The sequence below is a fragment of the Choloepus didactylus genome, chromosome 13 (assembly GCF_015220235.1).
Source record: "Choloepus didactylus isolate mChoDid1 chromosome 13, mChoDid1.pri, whole genome shotgun sequence".
NCBI lineage: Eukaryota > Metazoa > Chordata > Mammalia > Pilosa > Megalonychidae > Choloepus > Choloepus didactylus.
In genome coordinates, this window is record NC_051319.1 from 85897591 (window position 1) to 85919511 (window position 21921).

Genomic DNA, 21921 nt, shown 5'->3' on the forward strand with positions numbered 1-21921 from the left:
ACCCCCCCCATCCTGACCTTCCTCCTAGGCACCTGGTGGGGTGGGGGCTTGTGAGGAGCTGTGGTGGTGTGAGGGTGGGAGGCGGGAGTTGGGGGGGGCACAGAGTTGATCCCCCTCCATGGGTCTCTCCTGCCTTGGACCCAAAGGAGGGGTAGCCCATCAGGCAGCTGCCCGGGGCATCCATTTCTAAGGGACGCTAAAGCTTCCCTGGTCACCTCACAAATCAAAGAAAAGAATATTTACCAGGCACGAGCTGTGAGGAACTGGGGGGAGATGGCAGGAGGTGAGTTCCATAAACTGCCCACACAGGTGAGATCTCCATGGGGACACTCAGGCTTCAACAGTTAACTGAGTGGGGGGTGCTGTGAACTTAGGGCCAGAACTGAATTGTATGGGCTGATGGAGGAGAGACTACGGGCTGCAGCCACCACTCCCAACCTGCCCAGTCCCCAGGCAGCCTCTCCCTCAAATAAATATTGAACAAGTATTGAAAGAGTGTTTGTTTGAAGAGGCACCAAATTATTAGCCTGCCTTTGGCTCTCTAATTTTTCAGTCCAGCCCTGTTGCAAAACAGGGCTTTGATGATTCCCTTCCGGACTTGGGTCATGACTGCATCCCATTCATTCATTTATTCCCTCTCTCCACAGATGTTTCTAAGCACCTACTAGGTGCCGGGCACTGTTCCAGGCACTGGGGAGATACAACAGCAGCCACTTCCTCTCCCCAACTTCTCGCCCACATGCAAGTGGACCAGTAGCTATCCAGGGCCTCTTGTGTCACCACACTGGATTGGGGTGATGCATGGATCAGATGAGGTCTCAGGCTTGGTCCCTGTCCCCAAAAGGAAACCATCTCCTTGGGGTGACAAAAAGCCATGGTAGAGCAATCTTTTTTGTGCTTGTCCCCAGCCCGGCACCAGCCTCTCCCTGGTTTTCCCTTCCAGGCCCCTCGCCTTCTCCCCTCACCCCAGCTTTTCATGCCCTCAGGATCTGGTGGGCACTTATAACCGCAGGCTGTGTCCAGGAAGCCGGGTGTGTGTGCGTGTTGATCTCGAGGAGGGGGCTTTGCAGGGTCTGCATTCTCCCTGAGCAGAGCTGCAGGGTGGGCAGATGGGGTGAAGTAGTAATGAGGAGGACAGCAGAGGATGCCAGAGCCCTCCTGGGCCTCTCTGATGGGTGGGGCTGGGGCAGTGGTTTCTCTCCATCACCTGGGAAGGGGACCTGCAGGAAGGTCAAGAGTGGGGAGGGACTCAGAGGCTTGAAAGTCATCTTTTCTGCCTCTTCCCTGAGAAGGGCAAGATACCCTTAGAACACAGGCCCACCCCACCCTCACCCCTGCCCCCAGCCGTTCCACTCCACTGCTTGTGCTCTGGCATTTTTCCAGTATTGAAAGGTATGAAGGGTCCCCAGCCTTGATAGCCTTGTCCCACCCATCCTACATGGCTTGAGGGGAGAGGGGCAGGTACCCCTGAAGTCAGGACTTCCACTCTTCTGCACTGCAGCCTTGACCCAGCCTCCTCCCCAGTCAGATGCCAATGAGAATGTTCATGGAGACTTTGGGGGAAGTAGCAGATCCCCTCCACCCCAACCCTGAATCCTGGGGCGATGGCCGCCCCAGAAGAGGAAGGCTGTGGGAGGCAGGGAGTGTACGTGGGGAAGACTGGGAGCCGGGCCTCACGTGCCCATGAAGGGGGGGCCGTGTCTGCACAGGCGTCCCCCACACCCTGTCTGACAGAATGAGCTGCGTCCTTGCCATCTCTATTTTTAGTCGGAACTGGAAGGAAAGGAAGTTCGGGGGCCAAGCCACCAGCCCCAGCTCCCGTTGTTGGCACCCACCCCATGTGGGGTGGGGGCACTAGAGGAGCCCCGAGTCCTAGCTCCTCAGGGAGGTGGGACACCATCCCCTCCCAGCTGCCAGCCCAGGCGCTGCTGGGCCTGTTGGGTCTCGGAGTAAGGGGCACACTCTGGGTTGGGGTGGGGAGGCAGGGCCTGAACACTTCCTTCCCCTCCCTGAACACACAGCTGTGCATGGCAAAGACTGAGCAAGTGGAGAAGGAGAGACTCAGCTCAGTCTCCTGAAAATGGGACTTCGGTAGCTCTGAGGTGCTTTATTTTGTGGGCTCTTTGAGTGGAGCCCCCACTTTCTGCTTCAAAGTTTAGACATCTTGACCTGTGTTGGAAGGTGGCTGGGCTGGCTCTTGCACAAGGCACGAGCCAACAGACTCTCCACCCACAACAGCAGAGAGGGAGGAGTTTTTCAGTGTCCCCACATCTCCAGGAAAGCAGCTAATCCAATTTTCTGGCTACCAGAGGCAGGAGCACTACTTCCTAGCTGACTCCATCCTCACAGCTATGTCATAACTTCTGGTCAGGGAGCAGCAGTTAGGGTGGCAGTAGACTGTAGGGTTAGACCCTGGAGACTTGGGTTCAAATCCTGAGTCCTCCACCTTTTAGCTGTGTGAGGAAGTGGCTAGATCTCTCTGAACCTTTTTCCACACCTGTAAAATGGGGATAATCACAGTACAATCCCCCATAGGATTGCTGAGGATTAAAAGAATGTGAGAAAAATGCACACAGTAAGCACTTTACTGTTAGTTAACAAAAATTTAAAAGCAGATTCAGCCCAATCCTGAGCCTGAACCACTATGTGGCTGATCTCAGGCCCACATAGCAGAGATTCCTCTCAGATCTGACTGGCCTTTCTCACCCTCATTACTGCCCCCCAAAGTCCCAGGCCTCTGACCTCCAGGCAAAGGGTAAATGAGTAGCCCACTCTCTACCTGCAGAGCTGGAAAAGCTGTTCTCTCCAGCAACCAGCTACCTCCCCGAGGGCTCCCCAGCCCCATATACCACCCTTGCCCACCCACTCTCCACCCTCACCCGAGTAGGGTACATACCCAGAACCCTGGTGGAGAAATGGCCACATCAAACTTGTCAGGGGTCACGTGGGGCAGAGAAGTTTGTGGAACATCTGAGAAAAGACCTTGACAGGGAAGAGAAGACAGAAATGAAAGACTGAAGAGTCAGCATGCATATACATTTTGCAAGAGTTTCTGCAAGTGGTAAAACTTTCAAGGAATAGCTGGATAGGGTACAGAGTCAAGCTTCAAGCAGTCCGTGAACCTCATGGAAGTGCATTCCAAGAGAGGATCCATAGCTTTTGGCAGATTTTCCATGAGCTCTAGGACCTCAAAACAGTTAAGAACCACACAGACTCTGGTCTGAAAACCAGAGGATCTAAGTGTTTGCTCTAACTCACTCCTTGGCCAGCAACCCTCCTCAGTTTCCCCACCTGCTCCAGGAGGGGTTGGACCAACTGAGGTCTAAGCTCCAGCCGGGCCACTGAGGCTCCATGAAGTCTGATGAGCAGTGATGGAGAGACCTGGAGTTTTGGGAGTCAGGGTCCCAGGAGAGTGGGCAGGGGTCCCATCCCCTCACTCCCCAGGAGCCAGCATGGTCCGCCAGCCAACATGTCAGCCAACCAGTCGACAGAAACTGAGCTGCATCCCTCCACCAACCTGGGAGGCTGTTGCCATGGCAACTTCATATTTATCCACTTTAGCTCCTAATTAAGGGGAAAAGCATATAACATATTGGATGTCAAGGAGGCTTTGTGAGCCTCAATTTAGCGGCCGTGCCTGGATGTCAAACTCCAGCGTGATTGCTGTTAATCACCTTCCAAATTACCAAGGCAGGTCGCAAAGGAAAAGGTCCCCTAACAGTGGGGGCAGCTGGGCCCAGGGAGGGGTGAGGAGGTGTGGGGAGGCAGGAAGGGACACCCCGATCGGCCTCATGACCTGAGGGGCTGCAGAGTGAGTGCTGGTCCTGTGGGTGTCCGATGATCAGGCCTGTGAGGACGGTGGCTGGGTCTGCTCTCCCCGACTGAGTCAGGGATCTCCACCCTGGAGACTCACAAATCAGGGCCCTTGGTCTGTAGACAGGGACTGATGGATTGATGAACCAAGAGGCAAGTAAGGGGCATCTGGTGGTCCCTGACATTAGAAGGAAGATTGACAGTTGATCAGGGCTGGTAATGGATGAATGGATGACGGCCACAGGGCAGGCGGAAGGTCCAAAGGGGACCCGCTTAGAAGAGACTGGCCATGTGGCCTGGATCACCAGTTTATCTGCGATCTCCCAAGGGCTCTCCCAAGGGAGAACAGCCCCAGCTCTGGTGCTTCTTGCCTGCCTTTGGGGCTGTGGCCAGAAACCACATTTCTGGGAGAAGTGCCAACAGGTCCCTGAGGATGTGGGAGACAGAGAGTGGAGCTTGGTAGAGCAAGGTTGGGAGTGGGGAGCACTGCAGGGAGGACATCAGAAGAGAGACTAAGAGCAGGAGTTAGGGGTCAGGCAGACCTAGGATACCTTTTCTCCGTGACTATTAACAGCAGCATGAGTTTGATCAAGTCACCTAACCTCTCTAAGCCTTGGTTTCCTCATCCATCAAGTGGGGATAATAATTCATACCTAACAGGGCTTTGTGAGGCTCTAATAAGATGACACATGGAAGGAGCTTAGCATAGTGCCTGGCCCATGGTAAGCACCTCAACAACTGTTAAGACACGGTTATCAAAAGAGACAGATGTGGGTTAAGGATAGGAACATGGGCACTGGGGCCTGGGCCTAGCGAGGGGTAAAGGAGCCCTTCCCCTCAGGTCCCCTCTTGGTCAAGGCTCCAAAGGAAAGAGCTCGCAGAAGGCAGCCCTAAGGGAGGTGGGGACCAGGCTGGGAGCTGAGAACAAGTGTGAGAATCACGGGAGCCAGCCGGCCTGTGTGGCACGTTTCACAGCCCGAGAGTCGGCAATCGGGGAGGGCGCCGTATTCCCAAAGTCCTGGTCAGAGTCAGAAAGGGGCTCAGGGACGGTCCTGGCAAGTGGAGCTCCCACCTGGAAGATCATCATGACCACCTGGGATGAATCCACAAGCTCAAAGCCCCTGGGCTCACCCCAGACCTCCCTAAGGAGAATCTCAGGGGTGGGGCCTGGGAAACTTGTTTTTTTTTTTAATTCAGTTTTATTGAGATAGATTCACATATATAATTATCCATGGTGTACAATCAACTGTTCACAGTTCAGTTCCATCATATAGTTGTGCATTCATCACCTCCATCTATTTTTTGAACACCTTCCTCATACCAGAAAAAGTAAAAATAAGAACAAAAAATAAAATTTAAAAAGAACACCCAAATTATCCCCCCCCACCATATTTTTCAGTTAGTTTTTGTCCCCATTTTTCTACTCATCCATCCATACACTGGATAAAGGGAGTGTGATCCACAAGGGTGTTTTTTTTTTTTTTTATGTTTTATTGTAAGATAAATACAGAATCAGAAACCCATAGTCAAAAATTATAAGGCAAACACTTTTGTAACCATCATCCAAGACAAGAATCAGAACTTTGCCACCCATTCCAGAAGCCCCTTCCTTGTGTTCCTTTCCAGTCACAGCCCCCTCCTTTTCCCTCATAAGAAAAACGTTACCCGAACTCACAAGGTTGTCACAATCACACGGTCACCCCTTGTAAGCTACATTATTAAACAATTGTTTTCAAGAGTCAAGGCTACTGGGTTGTAGTTTGATAGTTTCAGGTATTTACTTCTAGCTCTTCCAACACACTAAAGCCTAAAAAGGATTATCTATATAATGCATAAGAATGTCCACCAGAGTGACCTCTCGACTCCATTTGAAATCTCTCAGCCACTGAAACTTTATTTTGTTTCATTTCACTTCCCTGTTTTGGTCAAGAAGATGTTCTCAATTCCATGGTGCCGGGTCCAGGCTCATCCCCAGGAGTCATGTCCTGCATTGCCAGGGAGATTTACACCCCTGGGAGTCAGATCCCACGTAGTGGGGTGGGCAGTGAGTTCTCCCACTGAGGTGGCTTAGCTAGAGAGAGAGGCCACATCTGAGTAACAAAGAGGTTCTCTGGGGGTGACTCTTAGGTACAATTATAAGCAGGTTTAGCCTCTCCTTTGCAGTAAGGAGCTTCATAAGGATAAGCTCCAAGATAGAGAGCTCGGCACACCAAACTGCCAGTCCTCAATGTTTGTGAGAACATCAGCAACAATCCAGGTGAGGAAGCCCAACACTAGCAAACTGGTTTTAAAGCACTTCAGGAGGGTCTGATAATCAGCTGGGTCTGGACTTACTGGCCCAAACCAGAGGCCCCTGAGGGTCGGAGCTGGAAAGAGCTGGAGTTGGATGGACAAGCATCTCACTTCACTTTTTATGTAAAGTATCAGGATTCTGCTTAAAATTGTATTTGAAAAGAAAAACAATTCTACAGCTAACAGGTTTGAAAGAGACCAATTATGATGATGCCGATTAATCACAGCTACCATTTATTGATTGTTTACTGTGAGCCAAGCACTGTGCTAGGTGCATCACATGCATTATCTCTTTTTAATCCTCTCAATAGCTGTTGGGGTAGGTGAGCTCATTTGTACAGTGAGGAAGACTGAGGTCCAGAGGTGTGTGCCAAAGGTCACACAGCCGATTAGTGGTGGATATAGGGTTCAAATCTGAGCAGTCTGGATCTGAATCTATCTACGATTAGGTCACCTTCTCATTCTACAGTTGAGGAAACAGAAGGCCCAGAGAAGTGAAGTGACTTTCCCAAGGTCACACAGGAAATCAGCAGCTAGAGGAGGGATTAGAACCCAGGAGCTCTTCTTTTCTTCCTGCTCTCCAACCCGACCCCTAAGACACATTTTATGGAAAACTGTTAAAGATGGGTGGGCCGAACAAAAGGACCTCAGCTCTGCACCCCCATTACAGGCAGAGTCCTGGAAAGATTGGGTGGAGTGGAAGGGATTGAAAGGTTCCTGACTTGGAGGGAAAAGGAGAAGCTTGAGAAGCGGTGACTATAGCCATGGCAGCCTTGCTGGCCTGGTGGGAGGAGATGCCGTGGCCTGGTTTCCGCAGATGTGGGCTGCAGCCATCCCTCTGAATGGGAGGCTATTAAGGGAAAATGCTTTGCAAGGAGCTGAGCAGCTGGGAGCGGAGATCATCAGGGCACTGAATGGGGGGCTTTGTCCCTCCAGGCACTGGCAGTGCTTGCTCCCTGGGTCTGTGTCTGGGAGACTGGCTGGTCGAGAGGCCAAGGGGCGTCACCCTTAAGAAGGCTCCATTGCCTCGGTTCCTGTCCTGGTCTTCCCCAGTGCTGTCCCACATCCAGGGCCCCTGGGTGGTAAGAGCACCAGCTCCAGGCCCCATTCTGTAGGTGTGAGCCCTTGGACATGGTACTGAAAATCTGTGCTTCAGTTTCCTCAATTATAAAATGATATTAATAAGGTTGTCTACTTTTAGAGTAGTTGTCAAGAGTGAGCAAGAAAATGGAGTTAATGCTTTGGTAGTGCTGGTGATTGTGGAAATTCTCTCCAGCTGAAGAGTTGACTCTCCTGGTTCCTTTCCACCCTGGCCCCCCATCCCTGGGTGGGAACTCCTCACCCGGATCTCAACCCTTCTCTCCCTCTTCCCCCAAAAACTAGGCCGGGGCTCAGGACAGGTGCCCTTGTTGGGATCCGAGGCTCTGTGCAGAGAGAGGAAAGAGCATCTGTTGGGCCAGGCCCCAGGCCCTGCAGGAAGAGCTCTGAGGAAATAGTCCAAACTCTTAGCACGCACTCCGACTCTGGACTCACTCGAAGACTTAAATCTGCATTTTTCTCTCCCACCGAGGCCTTCCTCTGGACTGTTTCCTCTGCCTGGAACACTCTTTCTCCCTCTTACCCAGCTGACCTCTACCCGATCTTCAGATGTCAGCTTGGGCAATCTCGCTTCCAGGGAGCCTTCCTTCCGACCGGGTGTTCCTCCTGACACCCTCCCACCCCAGCACCGACAAAGCACCCAGCCCCTCTCCCCTCCAGCCATGAGCTCTGAGGGTGAGACCTTCAACCTGTTTGCCTGTCTCCTAGCCCCTAGCACAGGGCCTGGCCCAGACTGATCACTCTACAGGTAATTGTTAGATGAAGGCATGAATGAGTAAATGAGTGATTGGGCTCCCTGGCCCACAGTGGGGGTTGGGGAGGAGCAGAAAGGAGAATATCTGGTGGGAAGAAGAGAAAGGGGAGAGGGTGCTTTAGAAGAACTGTAAACATAATCAAGTTTGGGGCCTCCCCCGGGAACAAGGACCCAAACTAACCTCTTCTCTTGGGACCCCATTTCGAAGTTAGGCTCTGTGTCTGTAGCCGCATCCTCATCTCAGATCGTGCTTACTTAGGACCAACTGTGTATCAGGCACTGCATCAGCACTTATACACACACATTTATTGTGTGCTGCCTCATTGCACTTTCAAAACAACTCTGAGACAGGTACCATGTTATCCTTATTTTACAGACCAGAAAGCTGAGGTTGAGAGAAGTGAAGATGCTTGCCCAAGATCATACAGCTTGCAAATGGTAGGGTTGCAGGTATGTTTGGGGCTCATGTATGTTTGCTTAATTCTAGAGATGGAGCTCTTAACCACTAGGCCATCTTGCCTCTCCTGTAGAATGGAATGGAAGTCACCCTCCCAGGAAGTGGAGGTTGCTGGGAAACAAAGCTGGAGACAGTTCAGACTGTTCAGTTAGCGTTTGGTGAACAACCACAGTGCACTGGGCTCAGCAGGAAATGCAGAATTGGCAGCCAGCCCAGCCACCCAGCTCCCCATCTGAGCAGACAGACAGACAGACCCCAGGAAGAGAGGTGGGTGATGACAGTGGGCTGGGGGAGGGTGTCAGCCCATGTGGTGGAGACGGCTGGCGTTCGTCACCGGGTGGCTCGAGGGTGGACAGTTGTGGGCCCTGGGAACAGGGCACGAGTACACAGAGTTGTTCTTGGAGGGGCTGTTTGGAAGGCTTTGCACACTAGAAGCTTAATCACTCGACATTTGCTGAGCTCAGACGGTGCCTCCTTGGCACTGAAGCCACTAACAGGGATGATGACTTCTATGCCTATCCCTAGAGAGGAAGTTTTCCTGCTTCTAAGGCATTCTAACGTGATCATTCTCTCCCGGTGGCTGCAGGATTCCAAGCTTTCAGAGAGTGCCCTTCTCTCCTGACAAATGTAAATGTCATCCTGTTAGCAGAGCACAGAGACCCTCAGTCTGTGGGAGACCCCGGGGGCTGTACTCCCTGATTGTCCACCGGACTGGAAGCAGACAGCCCATTAGGCTCAGCTTTTGGCTGTGTAGAAATTACCAAGTGAAGTGTGAGGAGTGGCAGTGCTTCCCCAGCAGAGCACTAATATCTCACTGTTCCTCAGGAGCATGGCTCCTCAGCTCTGTCCTGGCGGCTGGGGGCCTGTCAAACTCCCACCCAGGTCTTGGAGTCATTGGAGCCAGTGGCCAGGAGCTGAACCCAGCAGGAGGCACCCAGACTCCTGCACTCAGAGCTGAGGCCTTGTGCACCCTGAGCAGTGGGAGCCGCTCTCCAAAGTTCCGATGGCTTGGTAGCTTGGCTCAAAATAGCAGCCCTCTAACAGGGACCATGCAACCAAGCTAGGGGCTGGGAAGAGTCCCAGGGTGAGGGACTGGCACTGTTGCAGTGAAGTCGAATCAATGTTGGAGAAACGGTTGGATGGGGTGAGCAATAAGGACTGGGAAGGAAGTTGGGGATGGGTTTCCATCTGGGATGGATATTGGAGTAAGGACTGGGATTGGGGTCAGGGATGTGGTTAAGGATAGGTTAAGATTAGAGATAAGGATGCTGTTGATACTAGAGTTAGAGTTGGAGCTGGAAATGCGATGGGATTATTATTGCTATTAGGGTTAGAATTCAGGATGGGCTTCAAGTTGATTTTGGTATTAGGGACAAGTTTAGAATTGAAGTTGTAGTTGGGGTGAGGATTGGATTTAAGGTTAGAGATGGGATGAGTGTCAATGTTGGCATTTGGGTTGTGGCTGGATTGTAGATTTGCTGTTGGGGTCAGAATGAGGTTATAGCTTGGCTCAGAGTTAGAACTGGAGGTAACTGGGCAATGTGGGAAGGGGTGTGTACTTTCTGAGTGGGTAGAAACCCAAAGTGGGAATACTGGGACCACCTCAAAAGTTACCTGCCACCCACCACCTCTGTCTCATCCACTTACCTCTACCCTCCCACACTTACTTCCATCTTCCTTGACATTCATCTCTTGCTCTTGGGCAAAGCCAAGGCCAAAATGTTGTCTCCTTACTGGGTGCAGCAGTTGTGACTCTCTGAGGCCTGTGTTGTGTCCTTGTCTAGGCAGCGGCTGTTTCGCTGAGTCTCCATGTTCAGGGGTTGAGCTGGAAACAAGGCGTTCTGGGTAGAGCTCCTCAGCTGCAGCCTCATCCTAGGGGAGAGTGAGGACATGAAGTGACCCCCTCCTTCCTGGCCCTTGCCAGGGCCCTGACCTCTCGTCTCCTTTCTGCAGAGGCCCCAGACCCTGCCTGCCCCCTCTCGCTTCTCAGGATGACAACCTGACATCCTCTAGCACTCAGCACAGGGGTCAGGCTTTTAAAGCTGTCATTGGGGAGACCATGGCCCCTCTTCCACTGGTTCCCCTGCCCCAGTGTCCCTTCATGCAGAAACATACATCAGGGCATGAAGCAGAGGACAGCCGTGGCACTGTGATGCATCTAAATGCAGGCAATTAATGGCTAAATAAAATACAGAAAAATATACAGAGACGGCATCTCTGCCTGCTTCTGCTCCTGAAAGCTGCTTGGGTTAGGGACCCCAGAACTGATTGGGGGGAACAGAAGATGAGGTGCCCACCACCTGGTCTGGAGCCTCTTCCTGGGAGAGGGCTGCAGACAAGAGGGACTCACAGAGTCCTAATAAATTTCTCAGACTTATTAGAGAGTTTGGGTTCTTGAGGGTGAGTCCTGCAGAATAGTGAGAAGCAGAGGGTAGTGGCTTTGGGACATGACAGATCTGGGCAGGTTGCTTGACATTTCCAAGCCTCAGTTGCCTCATCTGTAAATTGGGGATGCTAATAGTAGTACCAACCTCTTACTGATGTTGTTAGATTTAAATGAGATCCCCCCTTCCCCCCCAAGGCAGAGGCATGAAAGGGTTAGCAATATCGCTAAGAGGTCCTGGCATGGATGGATGGGAAGACAGACCATGGAAGGAAATTGGGAGCCCAGGGAAAGCTGAGCAGATCCCAACCCTGGGCCAGGGGCTCTTTCCTCACCGATGCCCCTCCTCAGATTCTCCAGAGAGATACAGGTGCTTAGACTCAGACTGTTAGAGGATGAAAGAGAAAGAACTTAGACCTAGCAATTCTGGGAGTAAGTTCCCCATTTGATCCTCCTTCGCCACCACCCCTCTATCAGAATGCCACACAAAGACAGATAACCATCTGGGATGTCTTCTGGAGCCTCAGTTTCCCCTGAAGTACGGCTTTAACGAAAGTATGTTCCTTGAACCCTTGAGAGGGGTCACATAAGGAGCCCTTAACAAAGCTGCTAATTAGGAGCACCCTCATAGACTGACACCTTCCTTCCTTCCTTAACTCACTGGTCTCTCCATATTGCTCCCACCCTGAGCAGGGACCTCTCAGGGGTGCTTCTTGGGGGTGGGGCAGGGGTCATGAAGCAGCTCAGCAGATGGCAGATGGGAGACAGAAGGGGCTGGCTGGGGGCTGGGAAGGCCAGCCACTTGGCTCCTGCTCCCATGTGGACCCCATCCCTGAGCTCCAGCTCAGCCCTTTTCTTTAAATAAAAGGGATGACGTCATCCTCGTGCTTGGCTGCTGAGCTAGAGGGAGGTGAGCTGAGAGACCGTGGACGGGAAGCCAGACGAGCTGGGCTGGGGGCGGCGGGGAAGGCTTGGGGCAGGTAAAGGACAGATGCCTTGGCCCCTTTGGGAGAACCTGTATGTGTGTGTGGCTCCTGTGTGTGTTGGGAAAACTGCAGAATTGCAACATGTTAGAGCAGAGATGGAACTTCATTGTACTGCTAGAAAAACAGGTTTAGTAGGATCATAGATAACATGGTGAAGTTACACAGATCTAGACAAGGTTCTTAATGTTCTGCGTCCCAGTATCCTCATCTGTGAAGTGGGGATAACAACAGCATTGGCCTTGCAGCATTGTGTGTGAAAGGATTGGCAGAGGTGACGGATGAAAGTACCTGGCACATAGTAGGTGCTCAAATGAATAGTGGCTCTTATGACAGGGCAGAGGCAAAGCCAGGCAGCAAAAGACCACTGGGCTGGCTGTCAGGAGACCTCCCCTGGGTCCAGCTCACCCTCCCTAGCAGGGGCTCCGGCCCAGGTCTCCCAAGTGAGGGGGTGGGTGGTCCTCAGTGCCTCTTCGGACTTGCCTGCCAGTGGCTCCCCTCCAGCCCCGGGTGTCTGCTTGCCCCCTCCCTTTGCGGCTCTGGATGTCCTTGCAGAGCCCTGGGTTCTGTTTCCCCCGAGCATCTTCGAGGCCTCCCCTCAGGGTTTGCTCAGGTTCCTGACAGCTTCACCCCTCTGAGCTCTCACTCGCGGGCCGGGCCAGGCCGGGCCACAGTTCCTGTTTCCGTTTCCTCTCAGGGTCCTTTTCTTCTCCCTCTTCCTTTCTCATGAGCACTTCATCTTCCTTTTGCTCATCTCTGCTTTCTTTTCTGAGTTTCTGCCCCTTTAGGAATTTGCTCATTCTCTCTCTCTCTCTTTCTCTCTCTCTCTGTCTCTGTCTCTCTGTCTCTGTCTTTCTCTCCCGTCTCTGATCTCTGTCTTGAGTCAGACTCCCGTCTTGGCTTGCTTCTGTCCCTGTTGCTATCTCTGTGGGAACTTTCTCGCAGCGCCTCTCTCCCAGTCCCTGCCTTTCCCCATCTCACCTGTCACACTGTAACTTTTCTGCTTTCTACACAATTAGTCCAGCCTTGAGCAAAGGCCCGAGGGGCCAGGTCCAGGCCAGTTATCTGGGAGGGGAAGGGCTCCCCACCCCCACCCCATGTGAGGTGTAGCCCTGGCTCTCTGTGCTTCCTGAGCACGGGTGTGTGTGGGCCGAGGGCAGAAGGCCCATCTTGCCTGTCATCTGGAGAGTCGTGTGTGCAAAATGTTAGCTCTATGGCTCTGATTCAGCTTCCAGGCAGCTGGCTGCAGAACACGGATGACGGAAGGGGGTGACAGAGACCCGGAAAAGGGAGCCGTGCTGGAGATGGGACTTTGGCAGAGGACCTGGGGGTGCCTAGAGAGAGGGCGTTTGGGTGGGGGACATGGGTCCACTGGATGCAATGACATGGACTGGATGGGGTGAAGGGGCCATGGGATGTGATGAAGGGGACCCTGGGTGGGGAGTAGGGGATCCGATCCTAGGTGGGGTGATAGGCCACTGGGTGAGGGTTCAAGGGATGGTGAATGGGAGTAAAGGGGGTACAGGGTGGGTGAGAAGGAGGTATTCAATGAAGTAACGAAACGTGGGTGTGGTGAAGGGCCATTAGATGGGGCTGTGGGGGACCTTCCTCTGCTTGTCCCCCCATCTGTCTCTCTCCAGCCTCTGCCTCACGCCAGGCCTCTCTGCTTCTGTTCCCCACTTTGCTGCTTTGGGCCCTCACCCCCCAGAGCCTTGGCTTCCCCACCTCTCCTCTCCCCTGTGCAGTGAGGTGCTGGAGGCTCTCCCCATGCAGGATACCTCCCTTACGGATGACCTCATCATTGTGACCTGACCCTGCAGCTGACAGTCTGTATTGCAGCATTGCCCCCACATAGATCTGTCTGTCCGTCTAGTCTAGAAAGAAGGACCCACCTTCCCACTTGCCCTGGTCTGGCTTAACCAGCAGTTCTCACATGAGAAGGGGTCCACGGTAGCTCCTGAGCCTGGGGTCTGTGAGCTGGGGCTCTGCTGGTGCGGATCAGAGCAGGGAGGGGCTCTCCAGCAGGTGTCATTGCTGGCCGATGATTTAACAGGGAATCCCATTTAGTGCCCAGGGGCCGGCATGTGTCCAAGCCACAGATGGTGCCTACAGTCAGCATAAAGCCAAACCCACCTGCTGCTTCCCCTTCCCAAGGAGCTTCAATGAGTCTGTACCCAAGGAGGCCTGCAAGGGGCCACCATGACCCTTGGGTTCGGGGGAGAGAAGATCAATTTCAAAATATGTCATGATGATTCCAATAGTAGCGGCAGGAGCTATCACTTATTGGGTACTTACCCTGTGCTAGGCTGTAGGGAGACTCTGTACATTTTTTAAATTAAACAAAATATTCCCAACTCTCTATGAGGTGGGCATTATTTTGATCCCCACATTACAGAGATGGAAACTGAGGGTCAGAAAGGTTAAGTCACCTGCCTGGATTCAAGCCCAGGCTCATTTGCCTCCACAGCTTGTGCTTTTAACCCCGGAAGATGCTGTGCAGCCCCCACAGTAGACAACTCCTTGGTGTGAGCGATGGAGGTGGGGACAGGTGAAGAATATTCCAGGGGATGCTTATTCAGGGCTGCAACTTCAGGAGGCACTGGGGGCTCCTGGTTTCTCCCCTGCAGCCCGGGACAGCCTTCTAGACTACAAAAAGTACTTCCACATGGGCCTGAAGATCCCCCCTGTCTCCACCAACACCCTCAGAAAGCTGTTAACTGGTTACACTTGTAGCCAATGGGGGAGGCAGTGACCTAAATTGAGACCATTTTCCTGGGCTGTGGATGGGAGCATGAGGTGGGGGTGAGGGGTTGTCTGGGGTCCGTCCCTGCTCTATCGGTCCTGCCCTACGAGCTGCAGGACCCTCTGACAGCCGATGGAGGTGCACGGAGACCCTCCCCATGTGTCTCTGTGTGGGTGCGCTGGGCTGCTGTGTTCCTGTGGCACCGGTGGGTGCGTGACGATGGCAGCTCCCACCCGGCAGAGCCGCGAACAGAAGGGGCGAGCTGCCGGCAGCTTTAAATAGCTCCTTGCTGTATCTCACTTGCTGAAGCCCCATCCCCCACCAAGTCTGGCTGCCCCAGGGAGGGGCTGTGGGAGCCCCAGAAATGAGGCCAAGACAGAGGGACACAGCCCTCCCCCGAAACTTAGAAACATCTTCCAGTCACGGAAACACCTGCCAAGCAACACCTGTTCATCACTATACCTGAGGGCCACAGCCCACTTTTCTTGGGGAGGGGATCCAGGAAATCTCCTAAGGGACCATGAGTTGTCAAGAGGCAGGCTCTGCCTAGGTCTGCAACTTGGCTGGAGGAACGCAGCAGACAGGTTTTCATTCAGGCCCTCCCATAAGGGGGATGGCTTGCCCACCCCCACCCCCCAAGCCCAGGCAGGGCCCCAGCCACTTGGGCTCTGAAAAGCAGCCTACTGCCCTTGCTCCTGAGAGCAGTCACCAGCTCACCTCCAGACCTTGACATACGTCTCTCTACACACAGACCTTTAACAATCTGACCCTGCAACCTCATCTCCCATCACTCTTCCCAATCCTCCCACCTCGCTTCAGCCACTGGGTCGTCTTTCTGCTCCTCAAACATGCCCTTCTCATTCCCACCTCAGGACCTTTGCACTTGCTGTTTCTATGTCTGGAATGCTCTTCCGTGGCTTTTCCCCTGGTTGGAGCCGGAGCCACACTGTGACTTTCATGGGCCCTGGCAATTCTGCCTTTGTGACCCTTTCCTCCTTAAAAAGACACACAAGTTATATTTTACAATTGCATTGGTATAAACACAAATACACCAATATTAAATACTAAAATAGTTCCTTCAACCTAAAAGTTTGTTATTTTATTCTGATTTTAAAAGAAATTAAAACATTTTCATGGAACTTTAAGAGTATCAGGGGTTCTAGGCATTGGGCTACTGTACTTATTAGATAAGTCAGCTCGTGTGGAGCCTTCTCATAATTTGGGTCTGAATTCAAATGTCACCTCCTCCAAAAAGCCTTCCTTGAACACCCCATTTAAAATATCCTCCCATATCTATGCTTTGGCCCATTACCTTTGCAGAATATGTAACTATGTGACAATATCTTGTTCATGTGTTTACTTGTTCTCTGTCTGCTGTAACTAGAATGTAAGCTCCATGAGGCCAGGGACATTGCCTTTTCATTGCTGAAGCACCACCTGTTCCAGTGACGAGGTCTGTAGAATGAATGAATGAACAGACCTGAACCGCCCGACCAGAACGCAGGGTCCGTCCTCTTGGCTGCCCCAATGTCACTGCTCTCGCTTATTGGTCCACCTCTGCTCTCCAGGCTCTTCTGACATTTGAAAGAAGAAGGCAACCCATCCAAAGGCCTCATGCACAGCTCACTTGGCCTCACTGAGCCTCAGTTTCTTCATATGGAAAATGGGAATAATAATGCTAGCCTGTTCTGAGAATGCAAAGAGACAGCATATGTGAAAGCAATGGCCGACTCACGGTGGGGGTTTAGTAAATTCACGTTCCTCTCCCCCTTTTCACTGCCCACCTCAGAGTCTGTTCTTGTCCAAAGTAGAGAACCTGTTGGCACTGAGGCCAGCATCTCTCTACAAACCGTAGGTGCTCAATGGATATTTGTTGGTTGCTGGGTTGACTATGCCCCTCCCCTTCTTCCTCCAGCAAAACCTTAAACAGAAGCTCTATGGAAACTCAGAAGATCTTGCCCTCTTGCTCTGTTTCTACAAATATTTATTGAGCCCCAACTCTGTGACAAGCACTGTGCTGGGCTCTAGGAAATCAATAATAAGTAAAAAGAATGCACTGACCCTACCGTCCAGGAGCGTCTAGTCTGTTGGATGAGACAGGTGTTTAGCAAATAATCACTGCCGTGCCTGTAACTGCAGTTGTGCTAAGGGCCTGAAAGAAGAGGCTCACTGGGCTGTGAGAACAAATGATGAGGGGATTTGACCAGGTCAGGGCGGCTGGGGACACCTTCCCTGAGGAAACGACGACTGACCTGAGAGCTGAGAAATGAGTTGGACTTGACTAGGCGAGGAACCCCACTGGCAGTAGGAACATTCCAAACTGTGGGAACGGCATATGCAAATATCCTGTGGCAGAAGGGAGGTCAGCCAATGAGAGGGACTGAGGGGAGACATGGGCAGCCGTGTGATGTGAGATGAGGCTGCAGGGGCGGGCAGGGGCCACAGGGTGCCGGACCTTGTAGGCCCCACTGCGGTATTTTCTCTTTATGTGGAGGGTCACCAAAAGGTTTTAAGTCATGTAATCAGATTTGTATTTTGAAAAGATTACTCTGGCTGCTCTGTGAAAAAAGGATTGGCAGTTTTTGACCAAAAGACTCAGCAGTCCTACCAGAAGATGTATGACAAATACATGCAATACTTGCCATAATTCCCCATTCTCAGACCCATAGCAGATGGCACTAAATGACGACAGCAGTGCTTCTCAAAGTGTGGTCCTTGAACAATCAGCATCAGCATCTCCTGGGAGTTTGTTGGAATTGCCGATTACCAGGCCAGACCCTACACCAGACCCCTTGAATGCAGAACCTCTGGGGGTGGAGCCCAGCAATCTGTGATTTAACAAGTCTCCCAAGTTGTATACTGGTTTGAGAGCCATCAAACTATAGCAGTATTTCCTACTAAGTCTTAATTCAGCATCAGAAACCATCCCAACACGGCAAGCTAAGCAGACACTACTGGTCCCAGCGCCTCTGTGAAGCTAACTGCACAGAGCACTGGGCTGGGGCCCCAAGGAGGGGGCTGCACAGACCCAACTCTGGAACTCGAGAAGCTAAGATCCTGACAAGACCCTAAATGTAGGCAGGCAGGCAGGTGTGCTAGGAAAAAGAGCACTGGACACAGAGTCCGGAGATCTGGCATTGAACCCCTGCTCAGCCACTGCCAGGTGACACAACCCTAGGGGGTCCCTTCTCCCTTCTGGGCCTCAGTTTCCTCATCTGTGCATTGCAGAATGTGACTCTGAGTGGCGGCCCCTTCTCCTGCAGCCGCAGAGCCAGAGTGAAGCGGACCGTGCATGTGGTCCCTGGGGAATCCCCCTATAAATCTGCCTCCCCGTGGGGCCGGGAGTGGAGCGGGGAATGCAGCCAGTGGCGGAGACGTTGCCCAGAGCTTGTAAGAGGCAGCACATGACTCAGCCCTGGGAAGGAGGCATCCGTCACCCAGGGAGAGAACCAGGGGAGGGATAGCGCAGGAGTGAGGGGGTGAGGGAGCCGGGGAAGGAGGAGGCTGAGTCCAGCCCAGTCCACTGCTCAGCCAATTTCTCAGGCCTGAGACCCATTAACCGTCAAGAAGGGGAGTGTACTCCCCTAAAGGGGCAAACCTGAGAAAGGGAGAGTGAGGTGGGGTGGAGGGGGGCGGGGACCAAATTCTATGATACCATGTGGGATACAGAAAATGTGAGCCTGAACTGCTTACAAATCCTGAGACTAAGAACAAAAAACCCACCCCACCCAAGCCCAGAACCACACTTAAATTTGGCTCCTTCTCAGGCCAAGTGTCACCTCAACGGAGAGGCCGTCAGTGATCAGTTATCTCTCCCTTTCCCTCCTGTCACCTTTTTATTGTCCTTATAGCATTTAGCACTCTTTGGAATTATTTTATTCATGTGTTTACTGGCTTCTGGTCATCTCCCCCCATGTTCCCGGAATGTGAGCTCCCTGAGGGCAGGGACCTCCCTGCTTTGCTCACTGCTGTCCATAGTAGGCGTCCAATAGAACAGGGATCTACTATGTGCAGAGAACTACTTGAGATGATTTACACGCATCAGTTCATCAATTTTCCCAACAATCCTTAAAATAAGCCGTGTAATTTTTTCATTTTTCAGACAGAATCAGAGAGGGCCAGAAAGATAAGTGACTTGCTCAAGGCCACACAACTAGGAAGTGGTGCAACCCTCTTTGGATCTAAATCTGCCTGATCCCCCAAATCAAAAAATTTGGAATGTGGGGGTAAAAAGGGGGTGGGGGTGGGGGGGCATTGACCCAAACCTCCCATGTTACTGATATGGAAGCATTAGCCCAGAGCAACAATGTCCCTTCTAAAGCTGCAATTACTTAATTTAGGAATTCCAAAGGGAAGTCCTGCTTTGCACAGCTGCTGTTCAACTTCCGGAATTTGTTACCCCCAAGGGGTCTTCACAAGCTGAAAATAGAAAGGAGTTCAGAAAGGGTTGCACAAAATTAATGGATGATGGGTCCCCAGTGGTAATTAAAGGAAGTGAGAGATGCTGGGGTTTGGGCCTGGACATTTGAGGTCAGCATCACGGCTGGGGATTACCGTGGTTTCCCCCAGATGGGTCCTGGGTGCCCCTGAGGCTGGGAAGCATGGGGGAGGGGCATGAACTCAATTCCCTCGTGCAGGGCATGGCTGCTTGGGCAGATCCCCCCTTCCCCATTCCCAGGTCCAGCTGGCTATTAGGGGCTGGGCCTCTTGGCTTGCTGACTCACTCACCTTTCCAAGATGGGCAATTTGCATATGTTCTGGTTTTCTGAGTATTATCTTTGCTACCTTTTTTTCTTTTTTTAAGAAAAATCTATTTTTGCAAGGTCTTCATTACTTCCTAATTACTCCTTCCATTTTTTGTCTTGTTAAATACGAAACTCAACAAGCAGCTCCCTTTCTCATCTGCTTCAGATTCATTGTGAATTTCGTGCCCACATCCTTCCCCTCATGTGAGCCTACGGTGGGACAGGCCCCGTGCCCCCTCCTCCAGCTAGCCAGAACCTCTTTGGGAATATCACTCTCACTGTACTGTCTTGATCTCCCCACCTCTCCTTAACACCCCTCCCCAGTCCAGAGCTTCTCTCTTCTCTGTGGCCAGCTCCCCCCCCATCTACTTTCCTCCCTTACTTCTCTCGGTCTGCTCACCGCCCTACGGCTCCCCCTGGCTGCTCCCAGTATTTCTTCCCCTTCCTCCCCATCCTACCCAGGCTCCTTTTTCCCCTTATCATTTACCCTCCCCTCCCTTTCTGCCTACTCCCCCCACAGCACCCTCACAACAGAGCCTCAAGTGTCGCTCCTACCTTGCCCCAGTTCCCACTCTCTGAATTCTAATCCATAGGCCCAACTTGCTCTGTGTCCCGGCTTCTCTATTGGGTAGGTGCTGTACACTCACAGCTGATAATTCATTTCCCCCCAGCAGTGCACAGCGCTTATTAAATTGCTTAATTCCTGAAAATTCACTTCCTCAAAGCCCAACAGCAGCAGCCCATGGAAAGTGGGGACAGGGCCCTAGGACTCCCAGTCCCTGGCCTAGTAGGGCGAGACCCCATCCCTCTTGGAGCTCCGTCGGGGTGTCAGGGCTGAGGGTAGCAGCTCTCAGCAGATCCTCCCCCCAGGCCTTCCTTCCGAAGGCTCTGATGGTCACGGTGGCCTCTTCTTACCCCTCCTCAGGCCCTCCCCAAGGGGTAGGAGGCTACACTGGGGGAGTTAATAGCTGGATCTGAGCCCCTCTCCACAACCAGCACCAGCTCCAGGCCCTTTGGAGGGGCCTGATTTCTGCCAGGGCCTTGTTTGGCCTCTGGTGCAGCAGCTTCCTAGGACAGGGGTGCACATGCTCACCCAGACGTGCATCAGCCTCTTATCTCTACACACCATATATATTCCCAGACCTGAGTGCATCAGAATCACCCAGAAAGCTTATTAAAATAGAGTGCTGGGCTTCACTTCCAGGGTTCTGATTGAGTAGGTCTGGGGTCGGGCCTGAGAATGTGCATTTCAAACAAATGCCCAGGTGATGCTGATGCTTCTGGTCCCAGGGCCACCCTTTGAGAACTGCTGCATTAGAGCTGCCCACATGCACACGGAAAGGAGGGCATGCATCCCTGCTCCAAAGCTTTAGCAAAACAGCGAGAGGGATGAGGCAACTGGGGAGAATGAAAACTAAAAACTCAGTCTGGGGATTGCTCAAGTTAAGAACATGGAGTCCCAGTACCAGTCTCTCTGTCTCTGACTCTTGTTCTTTCTCCATCAGCCTTACACTGAATGCTGCAGCATTTCAGGGTACCACTTTCCCTGTCTCCCCCCACCTCCTGCAGCCTCCCAGCCCGAGCCAGGCTCTGCAGCCTCCAGGTGGCTTCCCAGCTCGCCTGCACTATGAGCTCATCCATCTCCATCACCCTGTGAGTGAGTGGCAGGCAGGTGAGAGAAGAAGATTACAGAAGAACAGCCTCAGCTTCTCACTAACAGGGAGCTCGCTCACCGCAAGAACACAGACAATTATTCCCCCTGTTCTGGGGGATAATCATTAATGCCACAGGAAATTCTAAACAGCGATTAAATCATTACTGGGGAAGGCACAGAGAGCCCGTGCCATCATTAAGCCTCCCTTGTACCGCTGGTCGCAGGAGGGCTTACCTGGGAGGTGGGGAAGGGAGGAGGAGATGGGCCTGGCCCAGTCTGGCAGGGTCTGCCCCAGAACCTCCTGCCCCCTCTTGAGCCGCACCCCCAGCAGCTGTCCCCAGAAGCTCTCCTGATCCACCAGCAGTTCTTCATGATCTCAGGCCTTCTAAAGCCTTGCCCAGTTGAAGAATCCATTCTGCCAATTGACAAATATTTACTGAGAACCTACTATGTGCCAGGCAGTATGCTAGGGACTGGACTCAATGGTGAACAAGACAGAGAAGGCCTCTGTCTTCTTGGAGCTCACAGTCTAGTGGGGAAGGCAGATAATCAAAAAGTAAATAAGTAACTGAGAAAATAATTTCAAATTGTGGCAAGTGCTCAAGAGGAAATAACCAGGATGCTCAGTGGTTTGAGTGGAATATCTACTTGTGGCCCCCCACACTTTAACAGACAGCACTTCCTTGGGTTGACCAGCAATCTATGCCTGTTGCTTGAGCTTGCAGATCATATTTTATATGAATATCTGCAACACTTGAGCAGCCCTTTTTCTACCTCAAGTCTCCAACACACTGTCTTTGGGAAGATAATAAATATCTATAATAGCTAGTGTTTTTTAGCACTTACTATGTGCCAGGCATTGCCCTAAGCAATCTATGCTCATTACATCATTTTGTCCACAGAACAATAATAACATGATGAGATAGGTATTTTTAATCCCCATTTTACAGACAAGCAAATGGAGACCTGGAAGGTTTCAGCCATTTAGTCACATTACAC

The 21921-nt window shown here is 52.1% G+C and overlaps 1 protein-coding gene across 1 annotated transcript; it reads right to left on the reverse strand.

Moving 5' to 3' along the window:
- Window positions 1–974: 974 nt before the first annotated feature.
- LOC119507775 lies at window positions 975–16154 on the reverse strand. The gene is made up of 5 exons (XM_037800926.1): window positions 16004–16154; window positions 15391–15518; window positions 10082–10286; window positions 2897–2982; window positions 975–1220 (listed from the first exon to the last, which is right to left on the reverse strand). Exons 1-5 carry the CDS (start codon window positions 16137–16139, stop codon window positions 975–977), a joined length of 801 nt encoding a protein of 266 aa, XP_037656854.1. The 5' UTR covers window positions 16140–16154.
- Window positions 16155–21921: the final 5767 nt, after the last annotated feature.

Excerpts from the sequence above, each read along its gene's own strand:
- LOC119507775 (XM_037800926.1), bottom strand. The coding sequence starts at position 16,139 with ATGAGGCCTTTGGATGGGTTGCCTTCTTCTTTCAAATGTCAGAAGAGC. Across the intron at positions 15,519-16,003 it reads GTTCTGGTCGGGCGGTTCAG|GAGGAAAGGGTCACAAAGGC; the intron begins GTCTGTTCATTC and ends TGTCTTTTTAAG. Across the intron at positions 2,983-10,081 it reads GAATGTCAAGGAAGATGGAA|GTCTTTTCTCAGATGTTCCA; the intron begins GTAAGTGTGGGA and ends TTCCCTGTCAAG.